This window comes from Microtus oregoni, unplaced genomic scaffold, assembly GCF_018167655.1.
Source record: "Microtus oregoni isolate MIOR12 unplaced genomic scaffold, Mior012 000060F_ref0000265, whole genome shotgun sequence".
Classification (NCBI taxonomy): domain Eukaryota; kingdom Metazoa; phylum Chordata; class Mammalia; order Rodentia; family Cricetidae; genus Microtus; species Microtus oregoni.
This window is the reverse complement of record NW_024543870.1, coordinates 571,256-584,374: the sequence shown is the minus strand read 5'-3', so window position 1 is coordinate 584,374 and position 13,119 is coordinate 571,256. Positions and strand designations below refer to the sequence as shown.

At 46.7% G+C, this 13,119-nt stretch overlaps 1 protein-coding gene across 3 annotated transcripts in view; it reads right to left on the bottom strand.

The window, feature by feature from the left end:
- Positions 1–13,119, bottom strand: part of LOC121439272 (rap guanine nucleotide exchange factor 4) — a 261,927-nt gene that overhangs the window by 65,520 nt on the left and 183,288 nt on the right. Inside the window, exons 7-10 of one of the 3 annotated variants that reach the window (XM_041639726.1) lie at positions 11,267–11,320; positions 10,850–10,956; positions 7,843–7,964; positions 6,047–6,230 (exon numbers count right to left, since the gene is read on the bottom strand). In XM_041639726.1, the coding sequence (XP_041495660.1) occupies positions 6,047–6,230; positions 7,843–7,964; positions 10,850–10,956; positions 11,267–11,320 (467 nt within the window). Of the gene's footprint in view, positions 1–6,042; positions 6,231–7,842; positions 7,965–10,849; positions 10,957–11,266; positions 11,321–13,119 lie in introns of those variants that run through there. The other 2 variants (XM_041639727.1, XM_041639728.1) reach the window with 2 other exon arrangements.

Here is a 13,119-nt window from a genome sequence, read left to right as displayed (position 1 = left end):
TTAAACATCCAGCAGCTCTTTATTTTCCGAGCAGGTTTCTGGCCCACCCCTATGCTGTGCCCCTACCTGGCTGGAAGCTCCTTCTCTGTTCTGAGAGGAAGAGCACCAAGGCAATAATAGCCTTTACTGCTCCTAAGAAGCAGAGAATCAACCCACATAGGTACCCACCACAAAATGAATGCACGTGGGGACATTCAGAGGTCAGATAGTACATTTCATACCATAAAACCCTCATATCAGTCCTAAAGACCCTCATATCATTAATTGTAGAAGAAGAAAGAGGAGGAGGAAGAGAAGAAGGACAAGGAGGAGGAGGAGGAGGGCAAAAGGAAGAAGAAGGAGGAGGAGGAGGAGAAGAAAGGCTTGAAAATCACCAGATAGCTAGCTCCCAAAATACTAATCACAATTTTATATCTGGGAGGTTCTATGGATTCTTTTGAAACTCCTGGTAGTTTCCAGATTTTCTACAACGAAGAGATCAGCTTGAACAATAGGAAGTGATTAAAAACTTGAGCTAATCTTACCAGGAACCCAAATATATAAGTGTTTAGCTATAGTACTGCTGCCCTAGACCAGTTCCAGTTCAGTTTCCAGTACCACATCAGGCAACCCACAGAGAATCCAATATCTTCTCTGGCCTCTGCAGGTACCTGAACACACACACACACACACACACACACACACACACACACACACTTCAGTGCACTTTCTTGGGTATGCAGGCATGAACAGAACATAGCACACTGCTATTCTACAGAGATGTAATTCTAAACTCCAGAAATGACCCATTTAGTGGAATCACTTACGCAGGTCCACTCTCTAAGCTTTCAATAAGGTCACAGCGACCTTTGCAATGAGAAGAGAGGCTGTACGCTGAGCACCGAAGGGTTCAATATGGGAAGGGCCCACAGTGCATCCTGTTTCACAGCTTCGGCTCCTGGGCTCAGGCTTCCTCTCTCCTCTGAGCACCATGTGGAGATGAATGGCCCGATGGTGAACATTCTCCCGGAGAGTACATCCTCCCCAGAAGTGAAAACCACCAATGACTTTTAGCTGGAGAATCTGAGATCTAAAATATCCTCATATCCTCAGAAACAGTCTGGACAAAGAAAGATCCAGTTAAGACAAGTGGGGATAGAGAGATGGCTCGGTGGTTAAGAGGGCTTCCTACTGTTCAAGAAGACCTCAGTTCGGTTCCCAGTGCTCACAACAGGCAACCCACAGGGAATCCAATACCCTCTTCTGGCCTTTGTAGACACCTGACACACACACACACCACCACTACCACCACCAATAATATAATAATAATAATAATAATAAATATTTTAAAAGACAAGTTTTGCTAATTAAGAAAAAGCACACAGCCCCCCGATGTCCCCCTAACAACTGTATAGAGCATCCCGTCGGCAGGGCTGTTGGGCATTAGAGCCACCAATTGGCACGGGTGGACAGCCTTTGCCTCTTCCCAGTGCTCATTTGCTTTCCAGACTCAGATGCCTAAAACCTTTCACTGATCACATAAAATAAGCGAATTGCAGTTTATGAGTTTCAGGCCCATTTGGAAGACAGCAGAAGATGCTAACAACTTTCGATATGGCAATCTAATTTTCCTGTGCTGTCCTCCCTACCCCCGCTCTTTCCAGGCTTAGTGGATTTCTTTTTTAGGAAGTTTCAGGAGGGCATAACTCGAATGAGATTTGAGAAATACAATCTTCATTTCTCTCCCATGGCAGGCCTCCGTGAGACCCCTGTAAAGAGTGGGACACAGTGTCTCTCTCTTCATGGAGGGAGCAGGAAGGCTTGACGGCAGGAGAATCCTGCATCCGTGAAGCCTTTGTTTCCAGGTGGCTCCACCTTTTACAGTATGGTATCCACCTGGCCATCTCTGTATCTTTTGGCCCATGGCTTCCTATCCAAAGTGCCTGCTTCAATTGTACCCAAATGCCCACATCCGCGAGGAAGCACTCTGCTGTATCTGTGTGCGCAGAGTAACCTCCTGCATTCAGGCTTATAAACAAAGCGAAGTCAAAACAATAAGCTCTGAGAGTTCGTTTGTGTTTGATGGCCCTGTCTCAAAGCTACAACAACAGCACTGTCAGCTTGTCACCGTTCTGCAGCATTTGCCCCCAAATGCCACGCGGGTCCACACCTGCGCAACCACGATGGGCATTGTGAGCCACTCTGTCTGCCACCACATAAAAAGCTAATTTCACATTCAGAATGTATGTTTTTTTTTTTTCCTTTCAATACCAATAGCAACAAGAGTGTGCCAAAAAAAAAAAAAATTCCCCCTGAAGCTCTATTCTGTTTTTTAAACTGCGGAACATTCTTTCATAGTTTGACAGTTGAAATGCTGCAGTTAATGTAATAAACAGAGAATTTTTCTAAGTAGCCTGTCAAAACAAGTGACACTTTTTTTTTTTAAGCTAGCGAGTCTCAGCCTCAGAACAATGGGAAGTACCTTTCAAAGCAACATCTTCATTATACAATCAAATTCTCAAAGTAATCTTCTCATCAAAGAATATTGTGTTATTTCTTCCCCAGTAATTATCAGAGTTCTGCAACCTCTCTGGCAGTGGCGACTATCACAAGTGCAGCTGTGCTGAGTTCAAAAACTGGGGGTCTTGGCCCCACTGACATACAGCCAACACATGCCGTGGCTCCGCGGTTCTCAGTTACTTGGCGGTGTGCACCATAAGGAGCCAACTGCCCCAGGACCCACAGAGGTGGCCTCAGTCTCCAAGAGCAAAGTGCTTCGTCGGTCCCTTCAAGAACAGACCGGGTGTGGGTGATTTTTGATCAAACTGGCTTCTTTTCTTTCCTCTTATATAGAATCAAGTGAGATTACCAATGATTACTAGAAAATTGAAAAATAACTAACCAACAAACAGAGGGGGGAGTGTGTGTATGTGTGTGGTTAGAACTTGAGTGTCTATCTCTCTCAGAATTAGATTCCTTATTTGTCACTTTCCCATCCTTAAGAGCTGTCATTCAAATAGGAAGAAAGTACATACGCCTAAAGAAGCATCGCCGGTCCAATCCCAATGATTGTCAAATTAAGAAAAAAAAAATGCTGGGAAGATGCGAAGAAAATCCCAAGTCATACGTCTTGGACTATCAGTGATTGCTTTTTTTTTTTTGAGACAGAATCCCCGTATGTAATCCAAACTGGTCTGAAATTTGCTACATTGCCCAAGATAGCCTCCAGCTCCAAATCTTCCTACCTAAGCCTCTCGAGTGCTCAGACCCAAGGCCTGTGCCACAACACCAAGTGCAAACAGTTCAATAGCCAGAGTTTGGGGAATCAATGTTTCTTGAAGACTTGAGTATCTGGGGTTCATGCAATTCACTGGATTGTGGACGAAAATGGGAACAGCACCATCTCTCCTTGGGGGCGCTGGGAAGTGAACTCATAGCTTCACTTACATGTGCTAGACCGGTGGACCCTATTTCTAGGGATGACTCATGAAACCTAGGCCAGAAGTCTCGAGCATACAGCACATACTCAATAAATGTCTGTCCCATTTGACTCTGACTTGGGACTGCTTCTCTCATTGGCTTACAGACTCCTCAAAGGAGCAGTTACTCTTTCTACATTTTAATCCACTTGGTAAGCGCTTGAAGTCTTAGTGAATTCAACGGCAAGAAAGAGCTGAGAGGGAGGCTTGGCAGGGGCTCTGAACTCACTCAGTCATTCAAAAATGTTTATTGATGGCTTCCTTGTTGGGGACTGTGGTGGTTTGAAAGAAAATGGCCCTGACAGGGAGTGGCACCATTAGGAGGTGTGGCTTTGTTGGAGTCAGCATGGCCTTGTTAGAGGGAGTGTCTAATTGTGGGGGCAGGCTTTGAGGTCTCCTATGTTCAAGCTACACCCGGTGACACCATTCGTTTCCTGCTGCCTGTGGATCAAGATGTAGAAGGATCTCAGTTCCCTCTCCAGAACCATATCTACCTGTATGCTGCCACATCCCACCACGATGATAATGGACTAAACCTCTGAACTATAAGACACCCCAATTAAATGTTTTCCTTTATAAGAGTTGTTGTGATCATTGTATCTCTTCACAGCAATAGAAACCTCATCTAAGACAGGTACATAGCCTGACTATTTCACACTAGGGAAACCCTCCCCCACAGTATAGAATGCTAACACACACTCCCTTGTCCATTATAGGATGTCGTACAGCCCTGATTGCATCCCTGCTCATGGGTCTCGAGCTATCTTCTGCTCACACAGAGCTCCAGAAAGAAGGCACACCCTCATGTTCCTGCTTAACTCAACTCCAGAGCATTCAGAACAAGTTAGGTGGTCAAGAAGTGCTGGCGAACAAGGGGTTAATGAAGAAAACTGGCACTGTGTGATTGCCTTTCACAGACTCCCAGTGTCTGGCTGCTTCTCGGCAGCGAGAAAGCAAATGTGCAGGGCAAACGCGGCAGGGATCCTTGACATTGGATGCCTTTAGTATCCCCTAGAGTCTTCACCGCCGTCCAACGGATGCCCACAGCCTGTGTGTCCACTCGTGTTCTGACAACCCAAACATCCCCACGCATTTAGGGGATGCCTCAGCCGGACTCCGAACCTCAGAATGATGGTGGCTTGAATGAACGTGACAGCAAGGAAAACAGAAAAAAAAGAGAGAGATGAAGCCAGGAGAGATGAAGAAGGACAGATGGTGAGTGAACTGGTCAGGAGGAAGGGAAACAGTTTGCCTGGAAAGAAAATGTGGTTTCTGAGGCCATTATTTATTTGATTTCCACAGCCCCGGGGAATTCTTGTGCCCTCAGCCATCCTCCCCATGATCCTGCAGGGCAGACAGAGCACAAATTGGCTGGGCAGCTTCCTTGGACCCCACTCCTGCTTAGGTCGGTGCAGCTTTGGCTTTTCTATTTGATATTTTGGATCCTTCTATTCAATTTCTGTTTGAAAGAAGGGGATTGAGGCTGAAAGAGCTGAAAACCATGGTTCTAGAGTTAAGGATGACAGTACCAGCTGGGATGAGGGGAAAGGCCTTTGAAATGCTCTGTGTAGAAGATTTGGACAAAGGGGACACGGTGTGACAAAAATGACATGTGTTGAAAAGCCCATGCGGCCTGGAGTATGGGCCAGCGAAAGCGAAAGTGTCCTGGGGAAAGGAGATAAAGCTGCCCTCAGAGGCCACTGTGAACTGGTCCAAGGGGCAGTTGCTGGGGAAGTCCGTCTGAGGGGCAGCTCTCACTTGGAAAGTGCCCAGTGGACATAGCAGATGTAAAATCGAATGTTCTTGCAGAGACCCGAGCATAAAGGAAGGTCGGCAGAGCTAGTGGCTCAGGGTTGGCATCCATAACCGCCTGGCACTGGCTGTACGGTGGAGGGGGCTTCGTTTCCAGCATGAAGCAGCAGCCTGTGTGTGGGGTTTCCCAATCTAGTGCCAAGCCACCTTGACTGCAAAGGTTTCCCTGAGAAAGACTGGGAGCGGCCATGTGCTTTGCAGGCCATGGAGCAATAACAGAATGCCTGGGGTCGAACAGGAGCTTCACACTTTTCTTCTTTGACCTAATTAAATACCTCAAGGTTGTCAGCTTGTGGCCAGCTGTGGCCAGCTGTGGCAGACAAGGGGGCTTCCAGCTGCCTCACTGACTGAATGGCGGCCATGAAGGAGTTTTACCAAAAGAAGAAATGAATGATTTAATGAATGAAAGAACGTAACACGGGCTTGGGAGCCTTGCTTCTGGGGTACTTGCCCTCTAGAACTATGAAGAATGGGGCTGCCTCAGTCTGGCATAGAAGCAGAACAGTTTCTGCTTGCCATTGGCAAAGGCCATTAGTATGGGCGCTCTGGTTTGATATCCTGAGTCACCTGCTAAACTCACATGAGTGGACAGTGGAGTTTGGGGAGGGGATTGAAGTTTAATAAAACAATGACAAATGCCACTGTGGTATCACCCCCTTAGTCATCCCTCCTCTGACGTGAGGGATGGCCAGGACTTCTGCCACCAGCCTGCACCCCTCCCTGGATGTGCGTGCGGCAGCCTGGGACCACCAGGCGAGCCGCGAGCTCCCACTTACGGTTTGCGCAGGATCATCCTCATGTGGGCATCGGGGCCCATCTGAGACAGCAGCAGCATGGTGTCCTGGAGCTCCTCATCACACTCCTTCTTCTCCTCCTCAGTAGGCAAAGGGGCATCCTCGTGCTCGTCATCCAGAAATCGATAAAATAAATATTTGTCTTGGAAATGGCGCTCCTGGTCCACTGTGGGAAGCATAGAGGCCAGGGTCAGCTGAGGCTTGAAGCTATGACCCACGGCTCGCTGGCAGGAGTACAGGGCTGGAGTCCTGCAGGACAGCCATGCAGCGGCTCAGTTGGGAGCCTGAGTCCTTCGAACTCCACCTCACTCAGGCGGGGCAGCTAGAAGACCAGACGTCCGTCTACAGTCATCTGAGCCACAGCCTCCTGGACCCGCCCGATTCTGCCTCTCTGAGCCTCCTGTGGGCACCCACCAGCTTTTTTAGAATGAGCGAGCAATGCCTTGGTGGCATTTTCTACAGTGTGGGGCGTATGTCCCAAACTGGTAAGCTCACTGTCAGAGCTTGCTTGCGGACTGACTTTGGGAGTGCGGTCTTACAAGAGGCATTCCTTTGGGAGGTCAGAACTTAGGCTTTTATTGCTCAATGTACCCGTTAAGACACAGTTTTCTTCCCACTAGGAGGGGGAAAAAAAGGTTTACAAGAACACAAAGATCTGAACAAAGCCGAGCAGACCAAGCTTCCAGGCCATAGATCCCTCGAAGGAATTGGTGGTCATTTTTCTCCAGTTTCGGTTTCCAGAAAGCCATTCCCTCACTTTCTTTTGGCAAAGCTGGGGAACTCAGACCCAGGAACTCACACATCCTAACTAAGTGATCAATAAGATTTAGGTCTTTGTTAGAAAAGAAGGTGGGCTGGGCTAGAACCCCTCATCTAAATGTCTAGAAATCACTTAGTCCGTCTATAGCACGGACCGTCAAGATAAAAGACAAAGAACAGTGGTAGACCCTGGCGGATCCCTGAAATAGGGATGGCAGCAACACATGGGCATTATTGCAGCACAAGGTGCTTAGAACCCATCCCAGACCTGCAAAGTTGGAATCTGCTTTGAGCGAGAGCCCCAGGTGATTGGTACGCACATGCGCAATGGACGTCTGAGGAAACTCGAACAAAATTCTTTCTCCCACATTCCCAGATGCTGGCGGATGAAACGGCTGATTTGAATATTTTCATGTTTAGAAAAGTGGGCTTAAGCAAGTGGTGTGAGCAGTTCAGTGGCGGTCACACCCCGGCCCTGAAGAGCTCTTCTGTTCAGCGAGAGCTGCGGCAGTTACTAGAGACCGCAATTGCAGCGCACAGCTCTGATTTTAAACATGGCCATCCGGCGGGGATACAAATCGGCTTTCCCAGACAGCGGCGCAGTGAAAAGGCAGCTTCTGAATTCATTAATGACTCTTGTGTCATCAGCCCGGCCACACATTCCACTGCTCTTTCATCCTGCGCCTGCCTCGGGACCGCGGTGCAATGCTTGGAGTCTAATCACACCATCAATGAACCATGAATGCAAACTAATAAACATAATTGGAGCTGATGCACTCTGGTTGCAATTTCATTTTCCTTTCCTTCGGTCTCGGAAGTTAGGAAGGTACAGTGGTGGAACGCGGCAATCAATAGCATCCGCTCGCCGCATTTGTATCGCTAAATGAAGATGCTAGCGTGGTGGTTCCTTAAGGAGATCATCATTCTCTCTTGCCCCTCTGAGAATGCAGCAGTAGCTTACCCAGGGCAATACACTTCACATGACTTGAGAGTTTTGCAGAGCCTGGGGCCCATCTTACCGTGGTTGAGGACGCCGTCTTCCAGCAAGACCTGCCACATGCCAACAGCTTGAGTCCGGGAGTGAACACAGGACGTTTGCTGTACCATCCAGTCTACCAGTTCAGTCCCGACACAGCATTGTCTAAAGGGGATGGTTGAGACAGAGGATGGAAAAGTCACACCCCTTTGCGGAGAGAGTGGGAGATAGCCTTCAAGAGGAGAACCTTCCGAAAACTGTGGTACCATAAGCGGTATCAAGGAAAAGAAAGTGTTGGGTTTTTTTTTGTTTTGTTTTTGTTTTTTTTTTTTTTTGTTTGTTTTAGGGTTATAGCCTTAGGCTCTTGCAGCAGCCATCTAAGCAGGGTCGTGTAAATAAAAGAACACTAGAAGACAGAGCACCAAGCTACTCAAAGGGCTGCTAGAGGGAAAATATTACCCTCCCTTCTAAGTCTAACACTGTGAGCTGGCCCTGGGACAGCTCAGGGTGAGGGCTGCTGGGAGAAAGAAGCAATTAGCAATGCAAATCTTTCCGAAAAGGTTCTGTGTCATGAGCATTACCGTGGCCACAGAATCTGCCACCTAACAACACCAGATGCTCCCTGTACAGCCATGTGTTAGTCCCAAAGCTGTCCCCTGGTGTGGGCAGACAGGCTATGAGTGTTAGTTAGGAGATACACAGTTAGACACTTATGTATTAGGAAACTCTGAGGGAGGTGAAAACAGGGCAGGTGTTACTCATGTGTACAGGAGGAAAGTGCAGTCCTGAAATCCCAGGGACAGATCTCAAGGGACAGTGGAATAGGGCAGGGAGGCCCAGAGCAGATGGCGGCCTGCAGCTGGGCCTGACTCATTGGTGGCCTCGCTTGGCAGGCCAAGAATGGGACCGCCTCTGGGGATGAGCAGAGACAGGGCCAAACCTGAAGAACTCTAGCATAAACTGAAGCAGATTCCTTGTCCCGGGCCACTGGGAAAAATCTTGAAGTGGTGGAGTTATCGAGTTTTCTACTCATTAACTATGTGACTTTGGCCATCTCTCTGGTTCTGTTTCCTTCTCTGTACGGTAAGGGAAGAACAAGTGATGGCCTTGCAGGCCTTCTCCAGTTCCAATATTCTAGAATCTCAGAAATCTATCAGTTCTTGGGATGCAGTGACCCTGACCCAGGGAGGACGGTTGGGAAGGCCAGCTCTACTCATCCGTCACAACTTCAAAGGGTGAAGAAACACCTACATCTTCACTCTGAAGTAACCAAATACTTCTGAGCTAAACATACAAAACAAACATTTCTCTTATAATTTGGTAGATTATTAGTGGAAAAGTTCTTATAAAAGTATAGAAATAAATTTTATTTGGCTTTTAATTCAATGATTGCTCTTTTAAAAAAAAAAGCGACAAAGCTGATTCAGAGCATTGAATTTCTAGGAGAGGCACAGGGACTTTGGAGCCAGAATGCACAACAGGGGCACATGGCAGAGTCCCTGGGTATCATTTCCGCTAAAGGACACCTAATCAGAACTGACTGTCATCCACTCTAGCATCGTGGTCATTGGGACGACACTGGATCTGGCAGGGCCTCAACTCTCTGATAAGGAAGCAGACACACAATGAGATAAAGAGCGGGAGGGAGGAGACGGAGCTTGCCAGCACGGATCTGGGGCAAGAACTCAGACCGCTGCTGCAGAAGAAACCGTGCCCAGGGCTTCCGGTGGGGCCCACTGGTCATCACCAACGATCATCAACTTATGTCATAGGGTGTGGAGCAGACATAACACCTCCGTGTCAGGGACTTAAGTCTCCGCAGGATGGCATCAGGAAGAGATCAGCTTCTGACTTCCCGTTTCCAGGATGGGTCACCAAACATGACATTATTTAATGGAATTTCCCCAACACGAGTCAATAGTTGGGCGAGCATACTCACATTTTAATGGGAAAGAAAAATAACTAAAACATTCAACGAAAAAGATCTTTTCAGTCATGTGAGCTTTTAAGGTCCATGTAAAGCAAAAGAGTCAAAGGGCTAATGGGGTTTAACTCTGGGGACATGTAGCACACGTGTTTTAGTTTTGTTTGGCTTTGTTTTAAATCTTGACTTTCCTTAGAACTATACTGCATGAGCCACAGAGTCCAGGCAGATTAGCTCTGAGGGCTGCAGAACAAGACTGAGCCTCTGGAAGAGACGGAGAAAATGTAGCTCTGGGGAGCTGGCTCGGTGGGCATCTGCCCCACAAGCGTGAGGACCTGAGTTTGAATTGCCAGTGTAAAAAGCACATGCCTGTCACTCCGGTGCTGTGACAGGAAGAGACAGGGAATCTTGGGGGCTTTCTGGCTACCAGCCCAGCTCCAGGTCTAGTGAGAGACCCTGCCTCGAAGGAATAAGATGGACAGAGACTGAGCAGGTCACCCAGTGTCCTCCCACAGCTTCAGCAAGTGCACACCCGCCCCCTGCCAGGTTAAGTAGCTTACTAAAATAAAACTTCACTAGAAAACAAACTCCATAAATGATTATATATATTTTGTTCACTTCCGTATACTTAGAGCTTGTAACACTATGACTTAAAAATTAAATTAAAAAAATTTTTTAAAAAAATCACTGAATTTAGAGATCAACCATACTTGGTGTAAAACTTGCTTGTGTGCTCTCTGGACACAGGACTTAGTGAAGGGATACTATTTGCTCTCTTTGCCCGGGGTCAGTTTTGTCATCTGGGAAATGAACACATACCCAGATACGCCTTTCTGAAAGGGATGCGGTGGAGATAAACTTCATGATCCCATGTGGGAAGTGGCATGGTGCCACCCTTGGTGTGTAAGAACTGTGTGAGTGCTAGCTGAACTTAGTAGGGCCACCAAAAGATGCTAGCAAAAAACACAGGGGCTCCTCCTCTTTGTTCATGCCTGCACACATCAGCTTGCAGTGTTGGGGCTAAAATACGTGCAGGCTGGAACCCCGGGGTTTATAACAGGCTATTTGTCCCACTTTTATAAAACATGAATTGGAGGGGCCAAGCCGTGAGGATGAACAAACATACCTGTACGTCTTTAGGTGGTATTTTCTGTCTCTTATCATGTGGGGTGCTCGAGAGAGAATGGCAATTCGTAAGATTTTCCCAGCTCGGAGGATCTTCTCTGAAGGGACCTGGGTTTTAATCAGATGGGAGGAGAAGAGGGGAAAGGAGAGTTTACGGAAGGGAGTAGACCTGGTGAATTCTTAAACTGCTTTCTAATCAGAGTCCGGATAGAAAAACACAACTCACTCATACATATTTACATTGCTCACTCATGAGACATGTCACTGTTATGTTGAGAACTGAGACACGCTGCATATTTATTGGTTCTGGGAAGTGGCTCTGAGGGGCCTTGACTTGACGCTCTGACACAGGAACCACCTCCAGTGGTACTTAAGAAGCGAGCTTGGATGGCTTATCAACCCACCTACGTCCCATTACCTTGGTAATGGTGTTAGCAGGACGGAGAGGAACGTGAGGTTCAATGAGAGGTGTCTGAAAAATAAAATGTTAAGGCAAAAGAAAATTAAACAAAAAATTCAGTAAAGAAAATTATGGGTTGGGGATAATAAGAAACACCAATTTTTATGAAACTCAAAATAGAATTGAGAGAGAGAGAGAGAGAGAGAGAGAGAGAGAGAGGCATCCTAAAGAACTTGAATGCACAGGCATTCAAAGGGCAAAATTGGACCATTCAGTTTGCCAACATTTAAATATAAATTGTTTATAAAAAATGAAAAAAAAAAAAGAACCAAACAGGAATGATTTAATGTTCATAGGCTCAATGAGAAGGGAAAAGGCAGCTGGTTGAAGCATAACAAACACCACAGCAGGGAGAAAGCAAACAAGGTAAACAGTCAGAGGTTACAGTGACCTGCCCTGGGCTGTGGATAAAGTATTGATTTGGGGTGGGAATGCTCCGTTCCCTGTTCTCTTGTGCAGTTAAGACTCTTTCTCGGCAGTGGTTTTTTTGTTTGTTTGCTCATTGTTATTTTCACATGTAGCTTCCTGCACTCAAGCTCCCAGAACCCAAGAGAGGGAGGCAGCTGCTGTGCATCTCTTTCCTGAGAAAACTGCAGCCTTCAAGAGTCTATGCCAGTCAGATTAGCTCCAGGACCTAGCTGGCACTCTTCAGACGGAACACATTCTGTGGATGGATGTGTTGCATCTGAAACAATGGAGAAGTCCAGTTTCTATAAAATGGTAGCCCCCAGCCTTCATTATCTCACATGTCTAACAATGACCTTTCCAAAAGTGTCAGGTCAAAGGTGGAAGAGTCATGGATACAATGTTAAAAGGTCAGTGGTGGAAGAGTCATGGATACAATGTTAAAAGTGGTGGAAGAGTCATGGATACAATGTTAAAAGTGGTGGAAGAGTCATGGATACAATGTTAAAAGTGGTGGAAGAGTCATGGATACAATGTTAAAAGTGGTGGAAGAGTCATGGATACAATGTTAAAAGTGGTGGAAGAGTCATGGATACAATGTTAAAAGGTGGTGGAAGAGTCATGGATACAATGTTGTTTGTGACACTTTTGAATAGCATGATTTGATTTGATCTGATGAGTCCTTGGGCACGTTAGTAGTCTGGGGTTCCTTACCTACAACCCCCAAAGATGCACACATCTTTATGCTCAGAACCTTCGCGTATGGGGTTACATGGCAAAAGGATGCTGTAGGCATGGTGATCACAATGTGGAGACCAGCCTGGTGTTTCTGAGGGTTGTGTTATCAGATGCAAAAAGGAAAGGCAGAGTCAGCACCCAACAGCGGAAAGAGGAGGAGTTGGCAACTCAGGGGCCTTGAAGCTGGAAAAGTCCAGGATCCAAAAGCACAGAAGTCTCCCCAGGGGAACAGACAAAAGGAAAAAAAGAGCCCCCTTGAGTCTCTGAAAGCAGCATGATCTTGTTGAGCCTCCATTTTAACCCAGAGGCTCACACTAGAGGTCTGGATCACAGCAGGGAGGGCTCATTGATTTGATTATCTCAGTGAGTGACAGTTTGTTATGACGGCCCCCAAGCACTGACATAAAGATTAACACACTGTATAGCAACACCTTCCTGCCTTTTGCGAATAGGAGTTAATTACAGCGAAAATACATTGGTGAGTTCATTTCTACTTCTCATTTAAAACACTTAACCACTGAGGGAGATGAAGGTCACTCATAGTTTTAAGAAACGTTTTAAACCTCAATGCGAATATACACACATGAACATTATATTTGCCTTTTATCAATGGCAAATTTTGGACGGGCTGGTGCTTTTAGCATTATAAAAGAGTTAAAGGGGTAAAT